At 56.1% G+C, this 13,205-nt stretch overlaps 1 protein-coding gene across 1 annotated transcript in view; it reads right to left on the bottom strand.

The window, feature by feature from the left end:
* The window catches only part of LOC117650233 (leucine-rich repeat-containing protein 24-like), a 165,251-nt gene that overhangs the window by 17,426 nt on the left and 134,620 nt on the right, over window positions 1-13,205 (bottom strand). Inside the window, exon 2 of the mRNA XM_034393480.1 lies at window positions 1,866-2,118. Coding sequence (XP_034249371.1) covers window positions 1,866-2,081 — 216 coding nt within the window. The 5' untranslated portion in view covers window positions 2,082-2,118. The remainder of the gene's footprint in view (window positions 1-1,865; window positions 2,119-13,205) is intronic.

Below are 13,205 nucleotides of genomic sequence, written 5' to 3'. Positions count from 1 at the left end.
ATCCGGAGCCGCTATCCACGCTGGCCAGCCATGGGGCAGAGCGACAACGCGTACGCAATGGCATCCTTTCGCCTCCATTCTCACGCTCCGTACACACTCCGACAACAGGTAACTTCCTCGACCACTTTTTGTCTGAGCGATAGCGAAGCCCTTGCCGCGTTTGTGCTGGATCCGGGACAAGTTTCCCCTTAGGAGGCCCACAGCATTCCAGCCAAACAGCCACAAAAACACCATCTTCGCATGTTACAAAAAATCTCATTCAACGAACGTTAATGAAAGCAGATGATACTCGTTTTGTTTTCTTCTACGGGTTAGGATGGGCTCATTCCAAAGATAGTATTGAAAAACTGAATCTTTTGTGCCGTGGCCTGCACCGCCGCGCCGTGCCCGTTGGATTGCGAGCACCCGGTGCACCCGGTGCCTCTGTGCTGTAGCGGGGAGGGATTGTCACTGCTGCGCGCAGGCCGTCGCGCGCGAGGGGGGTGCCATTGTCGAATTCCGCGCAGGCTGCGCCTCACCGCCAGACACACCAGCCCGCCCCGGCAGCCAGCCCCTATTATATTGTTAGGATACGCGCTTGGTTTCTGGACTCGAAAGTAAAAGCACGCTGACACCTTCATGTGTATAGTAGTTTTAAGTGTGTTTCAAGTGTGAAGGTATCATCTGCTAAAAAGTCAATCGATTTCCGAAAGTTTCGATCCGCAACGCCGCCGCTCGTCACGCAAATTAGCCGTTCACGTGACACGGGATCCCGAAATGGGATTTATTTTCGTCAAGGCGGCGCTCCGTGGCGCAGGCAGCTGCTTCGGTTGACGCGCAAAGCGAGTGGGGAATGGCGTGGAGGGGGCGGAAAAGGGAGCGGAAGTGAAAAGTCGCCCATAAAGTGTTGGATAATTACCGGCGGCTAATAGAATGCACCCTTTTTTGCGACCGAGGGTAACCCCACCTGCCGGGCAGCCAGCCAGCCAGCCAGGCGGGAGCCCTCCGGCCAGGCTTGGTCGGTCGAGCGTCGCGCTTTCCATCGTTAACTTTTTCGTGCGGCACTAATAGTCCGGTAAGTTATGCATGCACACTGAAAAATGGAAGGTACCTCCATCGCCGGTCGACAGGGATGAGAATGGCGGGTACTGTACTGTAAACCATAACCGGGAGACGTATGGCTTTGGAAGAACAAAGAGTCACTCCGAAAATCCGTAAGACAAAATAGGTCCTTCCAGGGGGTGGAAACGGCGCTGATTTGGCGGGCCATGGCTGCGGCGATGCGTGCACGGCCGTTGTTTGTTGTTTTTTTGTGGTTCCTAGAAACCCACTTTCTAGCTAAAGTAGACATCTTATGCACAAATCCTGCACGTGTACTTCTAGAGTAATGTTGTCTCTTCGAAAAATAAGCCCGTTTGAAGATTTGAAACCCACAGGACGAGTCATGGACATGTTGTAACTTGTTTTAAATGGCTCATCCGCGTTCGGGCGCGGCGATTCTGGCCTGAAAACGCCGAAAAAAATGTAAACAAGTTACTGTGAATATCTCATTTTGTAAGTATCAATTCGGCCCAAGGAGCTTATTTGCTGATCCTTCACCTTACTCTTTAAGTACCGTTGAGGTTTGTCGTTAAGACGACTACTTCAGCTGGAAGTGGTTACCAACTAACCGGTAAAGTGGTGAAAACGGCAAAAACGGCCGTGCACGCATCGCCGCAGCCAAGGCCCGCCAAATCAGCCCCGTTTCCACCCCCTGGTCCTTCTAAATTTCGGTGAGGCCTCCTTGTCAAGCCAGAAGAACGGCCAACTTTCTACATCGACAAGACGTGCCACATTTTCACGGTGGAGATTAAAAATAAACAAGCTTTAAATTGAGTGAGACTCACCTGCATGTCCGGGTTGAGCGCCGTGGGCACGGTGCTGAGGCCGGCGTTGGGGCACAGCGCCGTCTTCTTGCCCGACGTCCACTTGCAGCGGCAGGCCTCGGGGCAGTCGGTCCAGTCAGGGGCCGCCGACCCGGCGAGGAGCAGCAGCAGCAGCAGCAACGGCACCACCACCGCCCTTGCGCCGCCCGCCACCACCCGCGACCCCCCGGCGCCCATCGCGCCTCATCCTGCCGGCAGGCGCATGGAGAGGGGCCTGCAAGAAGGAGAGACAGAGCATGAGACGCCTGCAAGAAGGAGAGACAGAGCATGAGACGAGACGCCTGCAGCCCGCCGTGCCGTCACCCCTCCTTGGGTTAAATTAAACCCCGAGACAGCTCATCCATACAACCGGCTTACTCAGTGCCGGGAAACGTTAAGGACCGTGTTGCGTTTTCACCTGGAAACTCCGAGCCCCTCAGCACAGATGCCCGCCGGACTCACTCGGACGTCGCAACCGAAATCCCCAAGTTCCTGAGCAAGACGCGGCGCTCCAAATGAGCTCGCCGTGGCGTGGCGTAGCGCCGCGAGGCAAGGCGCCGAGGCGCCGCGCTGCCAAGACACGGATGCACTTCCCACGTCGTAATTGCTGCAGCCTTTACGGCGGGGCGCGGGGCTGCGGGGGCTGCAGGGTGCACACGCAGACACCTCCATAAAGACGGAGAACTTGTGGAAAAACTTGCCCGGCGCGCAGCTGGAAACTCTGTCAGCGCGGCACCGCGCCGCACCGCGCACCGGCTCGGCCACCTCGCCAGCAACTGGGTCAGCCCGCCGCCCGCACCGACCCTACCCAACCCGTGTCTGAGGCCACCCGCGTGGACAAACACGATTATAGCGGTGCTGAAGGGGCGGTGAAAAGACCCGCAGCCGAAAGGCGCTCCGCCGGGCGGCACTTGGGCGTCAACCGCCACCGCCATCTGCTTGCCGCGCCGTGCCACGCCACGCCGAGCCACGCCAGGCCGGCGACCAGTCGGCTGACGGTCAGCCCCTGCGGAGCGGCGGGTAGGCCGGCCCGCAACGTACCCGCGCTCGGCGGGCTAGCCTAGCCGCCGCTCCGCAGGCGCGCTACCTTCGCCACGCCAGCCATAGTGCCGGCTAAGGCTATTCACGTACTGGGCACTCACGTGGTAGACGCCCGGGCCGAGGCCTTCAAGAACACCGCTTGGCTGACATGAAAGGCATCTCGGAAGGTTCCTTTCACGGTCCACAGGGGGTGGTCAGCAAGTACGTCGTTCGATCGCTTGACCCAGAGAGAGAGAGAGAGGGGGGGAGAAAGAGAGAGAGAGAGAGAGAGAGAGAGGGGGGGGGGGGCTCTCACACACATCCCCCACAACGCCACCCTTGCTTATCTACAGCCAGGCAGCGAGCCACTCGATGAGCTGGTTGACAGCCCGGTCTGTCCGTCCGCACGCGAAGCCACAAAATGGGAATGGATGGCCGCAAATTAGGAGGCCGGTGTAACCGGTATGTTATACCCCCCTGGAGCTTTTTACCCCCGGTACATCATACCTAGGCATGTTTTACCCCCCCGGTAAAATGTGCCTAGGCATGTTTTACCCCCCACCCCCGAGGGTAGGGGTACAATGTGCCTAGGCATGTTTTACCCCCCCGGTAATATGTGCCTAGGCACGTTTTACCCCCCCGGTAAAATGTGCCTAGGCATGTTTTACCCCCCACCCTCGAGGGTAGGGGGTACAATGTGCCTAGGCATGTTTTACCCCCCGGTAATATGTGCCTAGGCACGTTTTACCCCCCCGGTAAAATGTGCCTAGGCATGTTTTACCCCCCATTCTCGAGGGTAGGGGGTACAGTGTGCCTAGGCATGTTTTACCCCCCGGTAAAATGTGCGTAGGCACGTTTTACCTCGGTCGCTCCGCGTCTCTCGCAGTCTGGGCGCTCTTAGTGGGGGAAAGACAGAGCGACGACTCTCGGAATCCATCACCTGTTTGCCGCAGAGCTGATGTCAACGGGTTTAACAGTCATTTATTGGTCGGGTCAGCACTTAAGTTTCGTCTCGGCTGTGTCACACAGCTCGGTGACAAAGGGTGAGGGGTAAAACATGCCTAGGCACATTGTACCCCCTACCCTCGAGGGTGGGGGGTAAAACGTGCCTAGGCGCATTTTACCGGGGGGGGGGGGGGGGGGGGGGGAAAACATGCCTAGGCACATTTTACCGGCGGGTAAAACATGCCTAGGCACATTGTACCCCTACCCTTGAGGGTGGGGGGTAAAACATGCCTAGGCATGTTTTACCGGGGGGGTAAAACGTGCCTAGGCACATTTTACCGGGGGTAAAACATGCCTAGGCACATTGTACCCCCTACCCTCGAGGGTGGGGGTACAATGTGCCTAGGCACAATTTACCGGGGGGGTAAAACATGCCTAGGCACAGTGTACCGGGGGTAAGGGCAGCCGGGGGGTAAAACATCCCGTCGACACCGCCAAGGCCGTCCACGCCGCGCCCAAACTGTCCCCGAGAGTCCGCTCACGACTCAAGGGCTGGGAGGGCGCATGAATAAACAAGACTGCAATTCATCAAAGTGAGGCGGGCCGAGGCGGGGCGAGGCGGGCCGAGGCGGGGCGAGGCGGGACGCTGGTGGCGTAAACAGATGCTGCGCCCCGCCCCGCATCGCCCCACCCCGCAGGGCTGCAGGCAAGCGGTTTATGCATGGCGACGGGTCAGTGAGCCATGTGCCGCCTCGTCTCAATAAAAGGGCCGGGCACCCGGATGCCTGCAGAGGGGTGGGCGTGTGTCTGTGTGCGTGCCGGGGGTGGGGTGGGGTGGGGGTAGGCCGCTCCGGGAACGGACTCAGCGGGCGAGTAGCTATCCGTCTTGTGCGCTGTGCGGGCGCGGCGCGCGGCACGCTACAAGCTGCCCGCGCCTTCTTCCAAACAAGTCGGTGAGCAGAAGCAGAACCGAACCGAACGAACCGAACCGGGCGGGGTCCAACTTTGCGAATTAACGAAGCTGCGTCCAATTTTGGCGGCCCGGGCCGCGGCCCTGTCGGCCCTCGTCGGTCGCTGCGACACGTCACTCTGGCCGGCCCACAGTGGGCCAGAAGCCGGTGGAGGCGGCCAAAACTCTAGACGCGTTTTGAGCTCCAGAGTCGCTTAATGGGACTCGAACCGAACGTGTGACCCCACCAATGGATAGCTCTCCGAACGAGGAATCCATTGGTGGGGTCACACGTTCGGTTCGAGTCCCATTTAACGACTCTGGAGCTCAAAACGCGTCTAGAGTTTTGGCCGCCTCCACCGGCTTCTGGCCCACTGAGCGGCCTGCCCTACGCGTGACGCCGTGCACTGCAAGGAATGGGCCGCGCACGTCGCGTCGACACCGACGCCACCGAGAAGGTCACAACGATGCATCGATTTCGACGTTATCGTCCATCCTGGCCATTTTTGGCGGTGCGGCCGCGCCTCCTCCGCCGCGTGATGCCTGTGCCTGGCCACCGGCCCTGACACTGCCATAATCCTGGCGAGGCTCGCCGTGGTGCTGGCCTCCTGTTCGGGCGTCGTCACCCCGGCGTCCCTCGCCCCGACTCACCGCGCCTCAGTGCACACGCGGACGGACACACGGACCACGGACACGACGCAAACCAGCCCCGTTTGAAGTTCTGTGCGGGCAGAAAAGTCATCACCGCGCCACCGTTGCTGTAATTGCCTTTCGACGGATTCCGAGACTGTCGTTGCAATTCCCTTCTCGGATTCATGGGACGTCTGCACAACCTGCCTGAGGACCCCGCCACCAACCAGCCGGTTTAAACCGGAAATTCTGCCGTCTGCTCTGGAAGAGTCCTTCATACACCAACCATGCAAGAGTTTTAAAAGTTGAAAACTAATATGCTAAAAAAAAGCACGGACGAGTCGTTCTATTCCAGGGAAACATGATGACCCGGTCATGTTGCTATGTAATTTAAAAATACACGTTTCTTCTTTTTTTCCAGCCGACACGCTGAGTTTTTTTTTTCGCCCTAGCCTCAGGGAGTAGCCGCACTGGACTAGGTGGCCACCCCAGCAGGCCGGACGCACCGGACTGCCCGGCACTGGTCCACTGCGCGCAAGCCCCGTCGTCGTCCATCATAACATCTGTGCACACTGTAAAAAATCAGTGGTAAATTTGTCTTCCCATTCCGGAGTAAATTTCTCCTCGTGGTCAGGGTATACGCTTCCGCCGATACATGTATGGAGACAAAGTGTTTACGTGTCCATCCGGGAAATTTGCATTGCCATTGAATAAGTAAATTTACTCTGTGGATAGGTAAGTTCTTATTCACGTTCATGATAGTAAAATCACTCATTCCATTACGCTGTGAATATCTGCGTTTGGATGTGCGAAACATCTTCCTCGATCCAAGGGGGTAAATTTACGCACGCGTGGACGCGGTGAATATCTGCGTTTGGATGTGCGAAATATCTTTCTCGATCCAGGGGGGTAAATTTACGCTCGTGTGGACGCGGTGAATTTCTGCGTTTGGATGAGTGAAACATCTTCCTCGATCCAAGGGGGCACGCGCGGACCAGGTTGGATAGGCTGGCGGCGGGCCGGTCTAGTACCGCCCCACACGGAAAATAGACGTCTAAAAGACGTATATTAGACGTCTATTTGTAGATGGAGATGAGTCTAATAGAGGTCTTTTGACATCTACATGTAGATCATCTACACATAATCTAATGGTCGAATTTGCGACGTCTATTAGACGTCTATTACTTTTCCTCTAGTAGACGTCTGCAGATAGATTTAGAATCGACGGACTCAGAATAGCCCCTGCATACCAAGTAGAGCACAACGAAGGTATCAACGGTCAAAACGCGAGTTGGGTTCCCGCTTGGGAAGGTAGTAGTATCTAGATCGAATAGGGCAGTTCGTACCTGATGTGGGGATTTGGAGGGCCGAGCAAGGGGACGCTGCCGGTGCGGCACTACCAGCCCTTGCCACATCCAAAAATTGTAAGGTCCTCACGCCACAAGAGCGATTATATTAAGAGGACTCTTCAAAGGAGAGGAGAACGGCGTAGAGACTATAACAGAACTGGCTCACGGAGTCGTCACCGCGAGCGGGCAGACGTGCTTTGCGCGTGGCGCGCTCTCGTGGCAGTTAGGAGAAGCTTATCCGTCTAGTACCTTATCTAAAGAGTAGAAAGACATCTTTCTACTTTGATGACCAAGATCTCACCCACTACGCTATGGGCTGACCTAAGAAGTTGGGACGGAAATTAATCTATGTGGCGTCTGCATAAAGTCTATCATTGTGCATCTATAGATAGTCTACATGTGATATATTTTTAGACGTCCATGTTTCAACGACCTTAGCTGTCTACATGAAATCTACCGTGTGGACATCTGCAGATAGACCTTTGCTAGATATCAGGTAGATCTGTCCTATGAGTCCTTAGATGAACTTCGACAAGAAAGATCATCTATAGACGTCTGCAGTTGCATCTATAGTTAGACATAGACGGATTAGAGGCGCCTTAGATCCTTTATAGACCGTCTACTTCAGTCCATAGATCTCTATAGACACTAAAGATCATCTATAGATTGTCTAAATTTGTCTATAGACGTAGATAGACTTTTGAAGACCACATCTAGACGGTCTAGCTTAATCTATAGACGTCTATTTTCCGTGTGGGGCGCCTCTCCCGACCTTCGCAGGCAAGCGTCGCGGCGCAATGAGATGCGGTGCGGAGTCCGGAGCGAGAGGATCATGGTTCGAGACGCGGGCCCATCACTTCAGACTAAATGGATTTCATCACGTGGGATGTACTCTGAGGTACAGTTGTTCTCTCCCATCACTCTCATGCATACCCTTGGCCTCGTGATCGTGTAAAATTTCAATTTTGCCCCCCGCGGACCCACCTAACGTATTTTTCACACCAAAAGGACAAATTTACCCCCGTGGATCGAGAAAACATAATTTACACATCAAAAGGACAAATTTACCCCCGTGGATCGGCAAAGTCACATTTTCAAGTCATGTATGCGCGAATTTGCTCTTACACAGTTTAGCATTTTTTCCCCAGTCATGTAGGGTTACTTTTACCCTCTAATGAGATGCGTGAATTCGCCAAGCCATGGACCGTTGACAAGCGTTGCGCGGTCCAGATTTGTAAATTTACCCTCGAAATTTTTTACAGTGCAGCCGCCCTATGCTGGGTGGCTGGCCGAGGCCGGGGTGAGGTGGGGCAGATCTATGATATAGCTCCGACGGGGGAGGAATGTGGCGAGGCGGCCCGGAGGGAGCAGCAGCCCGGAGCGCGGCCGAGACGGTGGCAGGGGCGGGCCGTGGGCGGGGCTGCAAGAATTGCATTTCCTGTGCAGCGCCGAGATATATGGCATTCTGTTTTGCCGCGCGGGCCTGATTTTTCCCCCAGACGTTTCCCTCGAGCAGGCTGCCGGCGGCAGCGCGGTAAATCGGCGACGGGTTAATGAGGCCGCCGAGGCCGCCGTCAGGGCGTCACTCTTGGCCAGCGGCAGTGGAGTAGCGGCCTGTACAGTGCAGTGGCGGCAGGGCGCCCGGCTTGCGTGGGATTAAGCGCGTCAAACGTGGGCACAGCCTCAAAAACAACCACCGTACCGGGACGCGTCACAAATTGCGCTCTACACGGCCGGCCGCGAACCCCGAACACAAAAGGCCACGGTGGTATACGGCCGCAGTCTGCAGTGTGCGCGCGGCACCGCGTAAATTTACATTAGTGTGCGGCATGATGACTGGACCGGGGGAGGGCCAGGCCCAGGCCCAGGCCGGGCACACTATTGCCCGCTATCCCGGGCCGCGGGCCGCGCAACGGCAGTACGGCGGGATTACGCCGCGGAACACCGCACCGCGAGCACAGCCTCGCTACAGTGGAGGGCCAAGCCCCAGGCCGGCCCAGGCCTAGCCCAAGGCCCAGGCCCACGCAGCCCCGGGCCCGATCGATATGGATTGCCGGCGACCAAGATGCTGGCCTACTCGCATAATGCATGAGGTGGCATACGTCTGCGGGACAGTATCGGGGTCGGCAGGCCGGCCGGGCCGGGGCGCGGCGACGCGTGGCAGAGCGGTGCGATGGCCGTGTTCGACACGGGGCGCCCTGCATCACCGCGCTCTGGATTAGAGCCCCCCCCCCTCTCCGTCTCGCCTTGGCTCGCGCCTTGGCAGCGGCAAGTGCGGTCGCACCGCTGCGGCTCTCTGATCGCTGTTTTGCGGTGGGTGGCTGCGGTGCGAGCAAGGCGGCGGAACGTGTGTGTGTGTATGTGTGTGTGTCGGTCCGTCCGTCTGTCTGGCACCTGATGGCTTTGAGGTTTCCCGAACATTCCCACGAGAGGGTGACGCAGTCCGGATGAGGCGTCCCTCCGGCTGGGCCGGGCTGGCCGAGGGGGTATTTACTCAGGATTTTGGTGTACAGTCTATTACAATTACGCTTATTACGCATTATTACGCCTATTACGCATTATTACGCCTATTACGCGTTATTACGCCTGTATTACGCGTTATTACGCGTTATTACGTCTATTACGAGTTATTACGTCTATTAGTACTACGCGTTATTACGCAAGTATTACGCGTTATTACAGTATTACGCGTTATTACGCAAGTATTTCGCGTTATTACGCGTCTAGTATTAGCGGATATCGATTGAGATGAACTTAGACTATGGCTTGCAACATTGTCCGCGCTACAACGTGGTGGTGTCAGATTTTCAATCGTTTGCTTGTACGTTCTGTTGTACGTTTGCTTGTTACGGCGTTATCGTAGTGTTTCGGAACTTTTGCGAGATATCTGAAGTTTGATCTCCTTTGGCTTAACCCTTACCACAGGGCCAGGGCGAGAGAGAATAAAACTCTGGGTGGCTTAGGCGTATAGAACATGACAAACGCGCTTTTACAAGCTGTGCTTTTAACCTCCAAAGTTGCAAAACCCAATTTTGTACCAAATGTCCTAGTTACGTTTTAGATCTCTGTGGTCGCCCCAGCGGTCGTTTGAACATTCCAAACACCATGCCATAGGTTAAACTATGGCCAACAATCGGCTCGCTGCATGTATAGACCTAAAAAAAGCAGAAATCACTTTTTAAGCGAATGAGAAATATCAAGTCGGCTGTCCGTTGCCGTTAAAATTGACTTATAATTGAAAAATAACGTGTTTTAAACACTTGAAACGCTAAACCATTGTTAATAATTGAAAGGAAATTTTGTGTAGAATGCAAAACTGACCTCGTTTGATCGATTTGATGAAAATTTGACAAAGTTCTGTCGATTTTAGTACCGCCGTGCGGAGCGGTCCGCCGCGCGCGGCCCGTCGCACAGTGGGCCACGAAGCCAGTTTAGACGGACATAATTCCATTTTTTCAACTCTCAAATCTTAAAGCTTTTTTTTCATGACGTCTCTTCCCAATACTCCAAGGAACCAGGATTGGACAGAATTTCAACATTGGGACACGTTTTAGCCAACATAGAGGTGGTCAAACACGCACCACACGATTTGCGCTACTTTGGTGCAGTAAAAATGCATGAAGTCAAATGCACAAAACACCTATAAATTTTTGTTCAGCATACTTTTTATTGACACCACGTAAAAGGGTGTTTCTTTACGAAAATTAACATACATTTATATTTGATTTTTGACGATTTTTGAGGTGTCCAGCTTCATTTTTAATACACTATGACAAAATTGTCAAAATTAAATCTTTGCAGGGGCGGCACTTTTTTGTTTAACGTGGTTAAACGGTCTCCTTCAGTCCTTGCGGAAGCCAACATGCCAGGGAACAAGACTCAAAAGAATTTAGCTGCAGCTACCTGCAGCTGTGAGTTGTAGGGTCTCCCAAACATCGCCGAAAAGGCGAAAAACGGTCCCGCGCAGCGCAACGCTGCCCCGCGCAACGGAGGCACTACTGCATAGTTGTGGCTTGAAATGATGAGAGTTGTGCATGTCAGAGTTTGTCTTCAACGCGAGTATGCTTGTTTTGGTTTTTGCGTCGTTAAATTCATGAAAATGTAGAAAAGGTGTCAGACCATGTCTTGGCGTAACAGGTCCCTTTATATTAGATATTGTCAAATTTCACACTGGGGGGTCAAATATTGTCTAAATTGGATTCCCTGTCCCTCAAAACCCCCGACTACCAAGTTACACGCCAAAATAACGATTCGTATGGCCTGGGAGAATTATGTCCGCCTAAACCGGCTTCGTGGCCCACTGTGCGTCGGCAGCGGTGGGGCGCGGGCTAACGCTCACGAGCTCCCCAGGCCGTTTCCGACCCCTGCACATACATACCGTGCCAATGTTGAAGTGGCGGGAAAATGGTTCAGTCGGGTAGAGGGGGCAAGAACAAGAAGAGCGAGGAAGAGGGGTAGTGAGGAGTATCGCCGCGTCCTAGCCGTCACTACTCCTTGTATCAGGGACTTAATAAGCGTGCTGAAGTGAATGACATTTCGCGTTATTACGCCCTTATTACGCCGTTATTACGCGTTATTACGCGTTAGTACACGTTATTACGCGTTATTACGCGTTAGTACGCGTTATTACGGCCATTACGCGCTATTACGCGTTATTACGCCAGACATGTACAGTCTATTACGCGAGTAAATACCCCCTCGGGGCTGGCCCCATCGACGTGGGCCTCGATGTGGGTCTCGATGCGCGCAGCGATAAGCCCGGTAGTGGCGGCCACGGGGCAGTGTTGCGGAGGGACGGGGCCCTTCGCTCCCCCCCGCGGCGCCATGGCCGCCATGGCGGTGCACCGCGGAACATATTCTTCATGCTTGACACTATCGATGCCGGAAGCGCGTCGTTACGTCACGCGGTGGTGCTGCAGACTGATTCCGACCCCGCTCTCTCTCTCTCTCTCTCTCTCTCTCTCTCTCTCTCTCGACCTACTGACCGCTCCACGAGTTGGAAAGAGACTGTCCAGCATCAGCGTGCCGATGGCGTCACAGTGGCGTCACGGCCGGATGCCAATGGGCCGCCAATGCGAGCGATGCGAGTGACGCGCGAACGCCCGCGTAAAAAGTGGCCGACTAGATGGACAGTGTAGCGAGATAAGCGCCATCGCGAGCCATCAGTGCCCCGGACGGCGGTGTGCGTCGCTGGGGCCACCGGGCGCATCCACGTACCGTGCCCCCAACTGTGAATCAAAAGGCTTTGGCCCGTGGCTGCCTGTGGCTGCCTGTGGCTGCCTGTGGCTGCCTGTGGCTGCCTGTGGCCGACACGAGCGGTGCTTCCGAAAGCAAGAGACGCCCTGCGCGGCCTCACCCCGGCCTCGGCCTGGTCGACCTCCACGGCGGGGCTTCCGCGGCGGGGCCTCGGCGCCGCCCCGCGCCCTCCGTCTCGGGCCAGCGGCCCCTCGGGCCTCGCTGCCAGGAATACCAACAAGGTGGCCACCGAGGCCGAGGCCTGCGAGCCGCCGGCGCCGGGCTAACAAGCCGTTATATCCCGAGCGCCATGACAGAAATTGAGGCTTATAACTTTCCCCGTTCGGCTCATGACCCCATCAGGGGCGCCTCTTTCTGGCGGCCCCGGCGGCCCGGCGGCCCGTCCCAGGTGAAGAGTCGTAAGGAAAACTGCCAATTACCGCGCCGTGAGGGACAAGGATGACGACGTGCGCGGCGCCGTGGCGGCCAGACACTTGCGAAGACCGCGGCACAAGTTGCGCCATGCACGGCAGACTCGGGAAGGGTGGGGGTGGGGGCGGGGGCGTCGTCCTTAAATCTCTCCTATTCGCGCGGCGCCGCTGCGCGCAGGGGGAGTGCCCTCGCCTCGCGGCCTGCACCTTCAAGTTGGGGAATTAAAAGGGCGGGGGAAGCAGTCCGCACTGCGTGACGATGGCCCTCGCCCTCATTCACCAGCAGCACTTGGGAATAATGGGGAGGAGGAGAAGAGGAGGAGGAAGAAGGGGAGGAGGAGGACGAAAATGAGGAGAAGGAGGGCAAAGAGGACGAGGGGGACAAACAGGAAGAGAACGAGGAGGACAAAGAGGACGAGGAGGAGGAGGACGACAAAGGGGAGGTGGAGGAAAGGGAAGAGGACAACGAGACAGAGGAGGAGGGGGAGGGGGACGAGGTCGTGGAAGAGGCTGGGGAGGAAGAGGAAGGAGGAGGGTGCGGAGCAGCTCACCACACCTCAGTCAAAAGCCGGCTCGGATAGTAAAACTTGAGTCAGCAGCGCGGCAGGGCGGCGGCGTGGGAAGGCAAGGCCAGGGAGCGTGTCCCGTAAGAGGATTGTCGGGCGCTGCTTGCCGTGCTGGCCGCGTGAGACAAACTGGCGACCTCATCAATAGCTCGTCGGCGGCAGTCCGCGGCCCCGCCGGGGAGGGGCTCCAGAGGCGC

Source organism: Thrips palmi, unplaced genomic scaffold, assembly GCF_012932325.1.
Source record: "Thrips palmi isolate BJ-2018 unplaced genomic scaffold, TpBJ-2018v1 HiC_scaffold_5, whole genome shotgun sequence".
Taxonomy (NCBI): Eukaryota; Metazoa; Arthropoda; class Insecta; order Thysanoptera; family Thripidae; genus Thrips; species Thrips palmi.
This window is presented reverse-complemented; position numbering and strand designations above follow the sequence as displayed.